This window comes from Camarhynchus parvulus, chromosome 3 (genome assembly GCF_901933205.1).
Source record: "Camarhynchus parvulus chromosome 3, STF_HiC, whole genome shotgun sequence".
In the NCBI taxonomy this organism is placed as follows: Eukaryota; Metazoa; Chordata; class Aves; order Passeriformes; family Thraupidae; genus Camarhynchus; species Camarhynchus parvulus.
In genome coordinates, this window is record NC_044573.1 from 88844201 (window position 1) to 88853751 (window position 9551).

At 39.0% G+C, this 9551-nt stretch overlaps 1 protein-coding gene across 1 annotated transcript; it reads left to right on the forward strand.

The window, feature by feature from the left end:
* The first annotated feature begins 3929 nt into the window (after positions 1-3929).
* Positions 3930-9109, forward strand: CGA (glycoprotein hormones, alpha polypeptide). The gene is made up of 4 exons (XM_030944577.1): positions 3930-4017; positions 6007-6113; positions 7051-7235; positions 8702-9109. Exons 2-4 carry the CDS (start codon positions 6014-6016, stop codon positions 8777-8779), a joined length of 363 nt encoding a protein of 120 aa, XP_030800437.1. The 5' UTR covers positions 3930-4017; positions 6007-6013; the 3' UTR covers positions 8780-9109.
* Positions 9110-9551: the final 442 nt, after the last annotated feature.

The following is a 9551-nucleotide window of genomic DNA, read 5'->3' on the forward strand; positions in this document are numbered from 1 at the left end:
ATATGTACACACACATATATATGCACTAAGCTAGTGTTACTGTCTCTGGGAATAAACTGACGGCAGCTAAAAAAATTAGGATCAAGCTGACAAGGAGTAGGGAGACTCTGTGGAATACTGAAATACCTGCATATCTCTTTATTGAGCACTCAAGTTACTTCTTTTGTTCCTTGAATACCCCGCAAATATTTTCTCTCCAAGATATGCTCTCACTCATTCTGGTTGTTCTCTCTCTTCAGCCATCCTTATAATTTGGTTAAGTCAGTGCGGAGCAGAGCGGAGTGACTTGGGATATGTGGGAACCTCTCTCCTCCTAGGAATGTCTGGAAGATAGCATAAGAAATGAAGTGACATCCAAAATGCAAAAGATAGTACCAGCGCTTCAGGATGCCTTCTGGTGCAGGGTCTGGTGCAGGCTGTCACCTGTGAGTGCTGTGTCAGCCTGTAGGGCTGGGCTGGACAAAGATATCAAGGAGGCATTTGAAGATTGCAAGGGAGAAGGAAAGAGGAGTTTCTGGCATTTGCTGAGCATTCCATTCTCTCAGATGGAGGACTGCTCTTTTCTGATTTTGCACAAATGATGAAGGGTGAATTTTGGCTGCATTTGGAGGAAGTTCTGAAATGTAATTTAATTATTATTGAAAAAAAAAATATATCCTCCAAAGCTCAACCTGCTTGTCCATCCAAGCCAAAAATGCTATCAAAACTTCATTTTAAAGGTTATTCCTACTCATTTACTTGTCAGCAGGGATTAGGAAGACCAATAAAGGAGGCAGGGATGAACACAGCAGTAATTAAAAACCAACAGTTAGATGTGTGCTCTACAGTATTTTCTGCTGGGGTATGGTAAACCTTGTATTACCCTTATTAAAATAGGCAGATTCTGTTTAACAGTGCTAGCATGTAAACACAGTTGGGGGGTGTGTTTCTGTTAATCGATAGAGTGGACTTATTTTTGAATAGAAGCATTTGTTTTCTGAATCAAGAGCCCTTCCCCAGTTTTTTACAGACAGTGCTGGGTATCAGTGCTGAGTGACAAAGTAGAAAAGCTTTCCTCTAGCAAGGAAGAGGCAGCATCAGGAAGCAGCCTGCAGATAAGCAGATATTGCTAAGTAGGGAAGTAGGACAGATACCCTGAGACAGCATCTGGAAGAGCAAGGGAGGAGACGTGAGCTCTCCTTTCCAGAGACAGCCAGAGAAGGAGCTGTAGGGACCCAGCTCCTAGAAAAGAGCCAAAAGTTCTGCAACTTCATAATATTTAGGTTCTGAGCTCACACTGATTTCAGCCTTAACAAGGGCTTTATTTAGTGTCATGTATGCTCCTTAATAGAGTCCCAGCTCAATTTAGGAACACACTGGCCTCAAAGAAACTTGAGAAGTTTAGCAATTTGTTGCATTTTTCTAATGCAGAATGGCAAAGTACTGATCTTGGCAAAGCATATTTGATGGTCCAGTTAATTAAAAAAATTTACCTATATTTTCATCCATATGCTTGTACAGACCATAAAATCATGATATCAGTGTGGCAAAAATACTTGTGATAGTATCGCTAAGTGGTTTAATAAGCTAGAGGGTGCCCTCTCCCCCTCCAAAACAGTGAGCCACGTTCTCTCATTTCTCATTCACTCACACATTAAGACAGATTTGACCAAGTATTTTTAGTTGGAGATTTGGAGCGGCTAAAGTAAGAAATCCTCTTAATAAATATAGGAGCTTTTTTTAAACTATCTTTTATGCCAGTGTAATTCCATTGACTTCACAAGATTTTTTTTCCTAATACATTCTGATGGGGAAAGAGTAGTAGATTGTGGGCTCTTTTATTTTTTTCACTGTGGGGATAACATTGTCACTGTGCTGGAATCCTTCTCATGAAATAAACGTTTTGCATAGCTTTTGCTTTTTACTAGTAGATGATTTGCTACAATACATAGGAAAGCATCAAATATACAATACAAAGTTTACTTATTTTCATTGTTATGAAAACAGTTTTCTGGCTTTTACAAGCCATCCTGGCTTTCCCAAAGGACTGCAAGCTGAGGTGAGTATGAAATGGGCAGGACAGAGGCACTCCATAAACTTCAGCAATTTTCATCAATTTGCTTTGAATGACAAGAAAAATTAAGCTTCTGTCTTCCAGGGAAGCACTTCTCAATAAACTATGCTTACCAATAGCTCTCAAATTTCAACTGTATGCTTTTGTTATTAAATGAAGCAAAAATTGTGGGGAGAGAGACTTTTTGAAATTTTATTTATCTTTTATTAGACCAGCACACATTTTTGAAAAAAAAAACCAGACAAACTTACAGGTGTAGAAATCCGTCTTCAGTTGTGAAACAGGAGCCAATTTCAAGCCAAGCATAGGCTAGGGACAATTGTTTTGAGTTTAACTTTGTTACAGTGATGAGTTGAACAAATAGAAGAGAAAAAGGTGTCTGACACCTTGAAGCAGGTGAGGTTGTTAGTGAAGGCAGAGGTGATAAAGGTTGTGATAAATGTGTCTGAAATAGCAAATGGAGTCTGGGGGTGTTGCTGTTATTAAGAAGAGTCAGGGCAAGGGAGAAGAAAACCGAAGAGCAGAAATCTACAGAGGTGCAATTCACCAAATCCAACTATACAATAAACTTGTTGTAAGAGACTGATTGTTTTGTGAACAAAAGCTTCATTTTCATAGGAACACGAGAAGCTGCAGGGGGTCTCTTTCAATATCACATCTCCATCAGTGTGTGACACAAAGCAGGTCCTAAAAAGGTAATTTTAAGCCTTTGGGTGTTTAAGAATTTTTTTAAACTATAAAACATTTGTTAATCTCTCCGGGTAGAACAGTGATCAGTCCAAGGTAGCTACCCTGGGTTCTCAATGATGAAAAATAGGCACACGGTAAAAGTGGCTTAATCTTGTACTGGAATAGATGTTTAGGGCTATTTCTCTGCATTGTCTGTAAGGGCAACCCAGAGCGAGTAACTAGGGTTTAGGCACTTCACTTCTGCAGTGAGCTTTTACGTCTGAAGTGAACCTCCCTCAACTCTCCAGGACCTTGGAAACACAGCAGGGTCCTGAGCACGACCCAAGGCTGTCTGCATTGCCAGGGGCTGTTCCCAAAAGGGGTCCGAATATTGGCCTCCCCTTTGAGAAGAGGAAAGGAAACATGCAATGGATGCGAGCTCGGCTGTACCACTTGGCCTCGGTGCCAGAAGTCAGAGTAAGACCCGTCCTATTTAGCCAGCTCTACACAGATTCTGTCACTTGAAATTGAGGACTTACAAGTCTCTAACCTGCACTCTGATGCAGTTTTCAGAAGTGCCTCCATTGCATTAGCTTTATTCTAAAAACAAGATAAGACCCTGCAAGAAATCTCAACCTTTATAAAGGTTTTCCTTCTAAATTTCTATGTTTATCCATGTGTTCATTTTCTGGGCATTAAATTCAAATGGGAATTTACAAACTAACATTTCTTCTAAATGTTTGTATCAATCACTGTTGCACTATTTTTTATTCTCTGCTAAAACAATGCCATTTCTATAGTAGTGTTTTATAATATATTTTTAATAATATTCCCCAGTTTAAAAACAAGTGTTAGAAAAAATTAATTTGTTCTCTTTTGAAAATGAGCTTCTATTCATTGAAAATAAGCTTCTATTCATTGAAAACTGTAGCAAAAAAATGGATGTTCAGTGTTTCAGTTCCCCCGGAAACTCATACAGCACTGACTTTGTGCTCTCAATCTGACCTTTTTCTTCATTATATAAGAAAAAAATAATCCTTATGAAAGTCAGGTTGAAGATAAGATCAGCATGGTGGGCTGGTAATTACATAAAGTGATGTTCAGTCATTAGAGAAAATGTACAGTTGATCCAATGGCTTAGATGTGGGCGAGGAATATGATCTAGCTGTTACTGGTATAAAAGAAAGGTGCAACTTTTTCATGCATCAGTTTTGGCAACTTACCACCAAGCGTTGAGGACAGCTCATCTTCAAACACCATCCTGCAGTTTCATTTATTCTTGTTGAACAAGGGAGGTAATATAATTTTATTTTTTCATTACTGACACAGAGGAGCAATTGCATATGTTTTGACATTCTCTTTCCCTTCTTTTCCAGAAGTTTCCTCCTCCTACCATTCTGTCAAAGTCTTTGCTTTGAACATTAACTTAAAAGTTACTTTGGGACTAAAACATCAATGCTTAGAGTTAAGCTTACTTTGTAAGTAAGAGAAAACGAGGCTCTAGAATTAGATTGCAGCTAAACATAGATAATTTTTGATTTTGGATTGGGTCCCAAACTTCTTCATTAGTAACTTTGTGTTTTTCTCCTGCTCAGTGGTGGCAACTGATGTCAAATATCAAACACTACACAACCTGTGGTATTAGAGCATCTTTTAGAGTCTTTAACAGAAAAAGACAAGATCTTGTAAATAATGAGATGAGAATTAATCTGCTGAGAAAGATTTAAAATTACCATATTTCTAAAGAGCTCCTGAAATTCAGGCATTATGTATTGTTCCAGTAGCTCAGGAAAGATAATATTTAATAGAACAAAGTAGAAGCTTCCTTTGATTTGTCGGTGAGATGCAATGAGTGGTGAGAACATTAACTGGTTTAACAGCATGGGCACAGTCAGAAAATTCAAGTAAGACCATCAGACAAAGCAGCTATTCCTCTGGAAAAGTAGAGAAGGTCACATCTGTGGTTTATTTTCAGGTCTCTTTGGTGGTTTTGGTATGAGCCTGAAAATCTGACTCAATAGAGGAAGTGCAAAACTGCAATTTCAATTCCCCTTTTGGTTAATATAATGTAAAATACCTTCCCTCTGGGATTCCCTTGAGCCATTACAATGTACCAAATTATAGCATTATATCTTCTTGGAAAAATTAGGGTGAAGGATGCCACAGTGCCTTCAGCAAAAAACATGGAAAACAGGATAATCTGTGTAGTGTTGTGGTGTTATTCTTGTGGCTGGCTTCTTTTATTGGAGCTATTGAAGCATTTAGGCTATCAAAAGGCTCAGGATGATGTAGCAATAGATCATTTGGAAAAGTCTGCCTGTCTTCTGTTGGTGCATGAGGCCCTCCAGCTGACTTTTTGCACTCTGAGGAATGTTCCCTTGGATGGAGCAGGGCTTAACATTAAACTGCGGAATTGTATTCCAGTGCAGGCAAGTCTGTCAGCAGTCACATCCCCTCTAAGGGATTGGAAAGAGGATATACAGAAAACAACCTTAAAAAAAGTGCTTTATCTTCTGGAGGGAGGGATCCAGCCGATCCACTCTGCTGGCTCCATAGATGCTGTTGAGTACAATTCAGTTCCCAAAATGTTTGGCAGGACGATAAGAGGCTGTGGATCTAAAGGGTGTGAAGGACCACCGTTCTCCTGCAGGCACAGCTGACTCTTGTTGAAGGAACAGGTCACAGAGGGCTGACAGCTGCTTCTCAGGAACCTGACAGCCATGTTCATTGCTTCCAAAGCTTTCAGGAAAAGTCCAGGCAGAGAAGGAAAACCACAGGTTGCATAGAGCCTATATGCAAACCTACATGCTTACACTGAACTGGCTTTTGGATACCTCTTCTAAATGCCTATTTCTAGTGCTTCCAAAATTGTTGCCAATGTTTTCTCCTCCCAATCGTTATTGGCTGCTTTTAATTCCTTTATTCTCTGTTTTCTGCCAGAACTGACTCACTGGGCAGGTGGGAGGGAGAAGGTGAAGTTACTTGTACCCAGCACCCGGCCTTGCCACCTGTCCTACACCTGTGACTATCACATCATCAGCCTGTTAGCCATTCTGCTTAGCTGGGCATCAGATCATTCTCTTTCCTCTATTTTTTTTTCTATCTAATTAGGAAGATGCTGGTTTCCACTGCCTTCATTCGTTGCACTGGCAAGCACTGCATATCAGTTTTGCTCATAAACTTTGTTTCTTTCCACTTTAGTAATCCCCGTCAGGCAGGGGTCTTGTTTTTTTCATGCTGCCTTTGGTCTCAGCCTTCAGAAACGTGTGTATTTGTATTTCTAGACAGATCATGGATTGCTATGGGAAGTATGCAGCTGTCACATTGACCATTTTGTCTGTATTTCTACATCTTCTTCATACTTTCCCAGATGGAGAGTTTCTCATGCAGGGTAAGCCGCTTTCAGCATTCAGAAATAGAACAATTATAAAGAGTATTAATTAAATTTTCACATGTTATAAATGCGGTCATAAATTTTATCATTCAGTTGCATTTATTGACAATGAGGGTATAATGAATCAAGATCATTTCACTATGAGCATGCTTCCTATTTCTTCCTTAAATTTAATTTCTCCAGGTCAACGATGTCCCAGATGACCATGTCCTCAAGTTGATATGGGTAAACTTAATCCTTGAAACACTATTGAATAGAAATGTTTGGTTTCTTGTACTCCTGTGAACTAAATTACAACGTAACATTAGGAACAGCAGAACCACAGCTTTTCCTCATAATATGCAGAATATTTTCCCTATGTAGATCCCAGAATATGGGATGCTGGTGGTGTAGCATTCTATGAAAGACATATATTAGATTTTAAGGGTACTTTGGAGGTTGCAGGGTTTTTTATTTAGCCTTAAATAAAATATAAAAAAATGTGATGTACAAAAATCTTGGTACCACTGAACGTTTAAAAATTGCTCTATAACAAAATCTTGACTAAAAACAGGCAATGTTTAAGAAGCACTACAAATCTTGCTGGTGCTTTTAACTATCTATAGCTAATAGGAAGTTTTCTGGGGGTAGCTAGTGCTCTAGACAGAAACAAGCCTTCACAAGTATCAACAAAATTGAAAAGAAAACCAGAAAAGATCCAGGAGTGCTTGTAGTGTACCTAGAAAGCCACAGCTTGTTTTACAGCTGGTATGTGTTGCAGAGTTGAAAAAACCTAAAGAGGAGAGCTTTGGTGCTGTGCTTTTCTGTTCTGCAGATATCAAGCAACAGAATGTAGCTTGTGCTTCCTCTATGGCCTGCACTTTCCCTTTCTTTTTGAAAATGAAAATACAGCTGGAAACCAAGTAAAATTCTCTTCCTTATATTTTTATGGCAGGTTGTCCAGAGTGCAAGCTAGGGGAGAACAGATTCTTTTCCAAGCCAGGAGCACCCATTTACCAGTGCACTGGGTGCTGTTTCTCCCGTGCCTATCCCACTCCAATGAGGTCCAAGAAGACTATGCTTGTTCCAAAGAACATTACATCAGAAGCAACATGCTGTGTAGCAAAGGCTTTTACCAAGGTGAGGGTGAGAATAAGGTCTGCTTTAGCTTCTTTTAGAATGCAATATTAAGCTGAAGCAGTGAATAGTAAAGAATATGGTTTTGCTGGAGGACACTGGAGAGCAGTTTGAGAGAAGAATCCTTGGCATTTATGTCCTTTATGCCTTGGTTCTTTCTTTTTTATAAAGAAGAAATTAAATCATCAACCAGTAATGGGTCTGATATTCAGCTGGGATGAGGAAATTGGTGCAGTGCCACTGAACTCTATGAAACTGCTTTGTCTCATGACACCTGCAGCTCTGGTGGTGGACTTGTCCCAGTATTTTCAACTCTCCTGGATGTGCGCCCTCCCCTTAAATGCTATGCAGTGTGTATTTGATTTTAATAAGTCAATTGCCTTGTGTCTTTCCTGCATAGACAGGTGTTCATAGAAGGTGCTTGGTCAATACTATCAATTACATGTATGGGAATGAGGGACTAAAATCATCTTTGCTCATTAGATTAATTGAGATGGTGTTTTACTTTTTCGTAGTATGACCAAGAGGGAACTGTAAATGTGTGCAAGTACTGTGAGCATTTAACATTCACCTGGAAAGGATCTTTTAAAGTTTATTCTAAATCTGATTATTTTGGGAGTGTTTCTGCTCCAAGTGAAGAAACCTTTCATTTTATGTAATAAATGGTGAGCTAGTTGAAACAAGCTAAGGTGTCTATCCTGTGGTGACCTGAATCAGGCTCATTAAATGTGTCAGCTAGAGGTTCAGCTGAGTTACCCACTCACAGACTCGGTGCATTTGAAATACCTTAGAGTACTGAAGTCATATGGGTATGGCTGGAAGACAGAGAACCCATTAAAGTGTTTCTAGAGTGATGGCTGGAGGCTTGGTGAGATCCCCTCTGACCACTCAAATGACAATTGACGGTTCAGTGGGTGCAGCTGAGGAGAGCACTGGGTCTCCACTGGCTGTGATGAGAGCCAGACACCTGACTTTAAACTCTGCTGAACCAATCCTGGCTCTTCACCTGAGGAGAACATAGATCTTATCCTACACTGACAATGCTATACTTGCCCTGAGGCAGCAGCTAGAATTTGGTTGAGATTAAGTATAAAGGTGACTCTTGGGTTTGTTGCCTTTGTTTTTGTAATTCACATCTGATGTATTTTAAGGACACTTTCTGATTTTCCATAGATTAGTTACTAGACACTTCGGAAAATGAGACACGTTGAGGAATGTCCAAGTTAAAGAGCAGCATATTGTGTCACTGTGCATGCCACTACTGAAGACTTTCACATTACAGCTCCAAAAACAGTGATGATGCAGCTTCATAGGTTGGTGTTGAGGTCATTCTAGTACATGTACCCCAAAGGGCCTGAGTACTTTTAGTTAAGAAAAAGTTTTCAGACATATTTCACTTGACAATGTTGTTTTTGCTGCACAGCTAATCCTAATTATTTGTCATATGTGTGTGTTTTCTTTTTTTTAAGATTACCCTTAAGGACAATGTGAAGATAGAGAACCATACAGATTGTCACTGCAGTACCTGCTACTATCATAAATCCTAAAGCCTGTCCCTTTGTTAATGGTCAAGGACAACAGGACAACAGTGAATGGAACATTTGTTTTTCAGCTTTTACAGCACCACAATGTAAAACCTTATGTTTTCTGGTAAAGACTCTGGGTAGACCTCTGGATAAGATAGATGGCTATTTTATTTTCTCCTTGCTTCTTCATGCATTTAAGTGTAATTATTTCCATTAGGGATAAAATACAGCACTTGCATGACCAAATGCTTGATCTATTTTTAAAATAAACTGTCAGTTAAATCATCAATGTTTATTGAGGAAAATGGTGATTTATTAGCTTAACAGACAAAAATAGATTCTGATGCAATTTAAATTTCTAGATTTTTTAAATGGGAGAGAGAGGGGAAAAAGGGAGAGAGGGATGGGAAACTGAACAGAAGAAGAATTATTTTTCCCCTTATTCTCTTGATGATTACATTTTTTGAAGTTGCAATGTATTGTTCCTACTGCTTTTCTTCCATTTTTATTTTACCTGATGGGCAGAAAGTAGAGTAGTATAATATAACCTATGCACAGTACTCTTTCTGTGCCATCTTTTATATTTCTCTGAGTTTAATCTCCTCCCATATAGGTAGGCAAATGATGCAAAATCAAACAGTATAAAGAATTTTTGTACATTTTCATGTAGCAATGGTGGAATAGAGTAGTCATACAAGAGTATTAGCTGTTTAAGCTGCTTACCTTTTGCTTGTCTTCATCAAGGCATAGGGCTTTAGTAATTCCCAAATGCCTTGTGCTAGACCCAGGTACA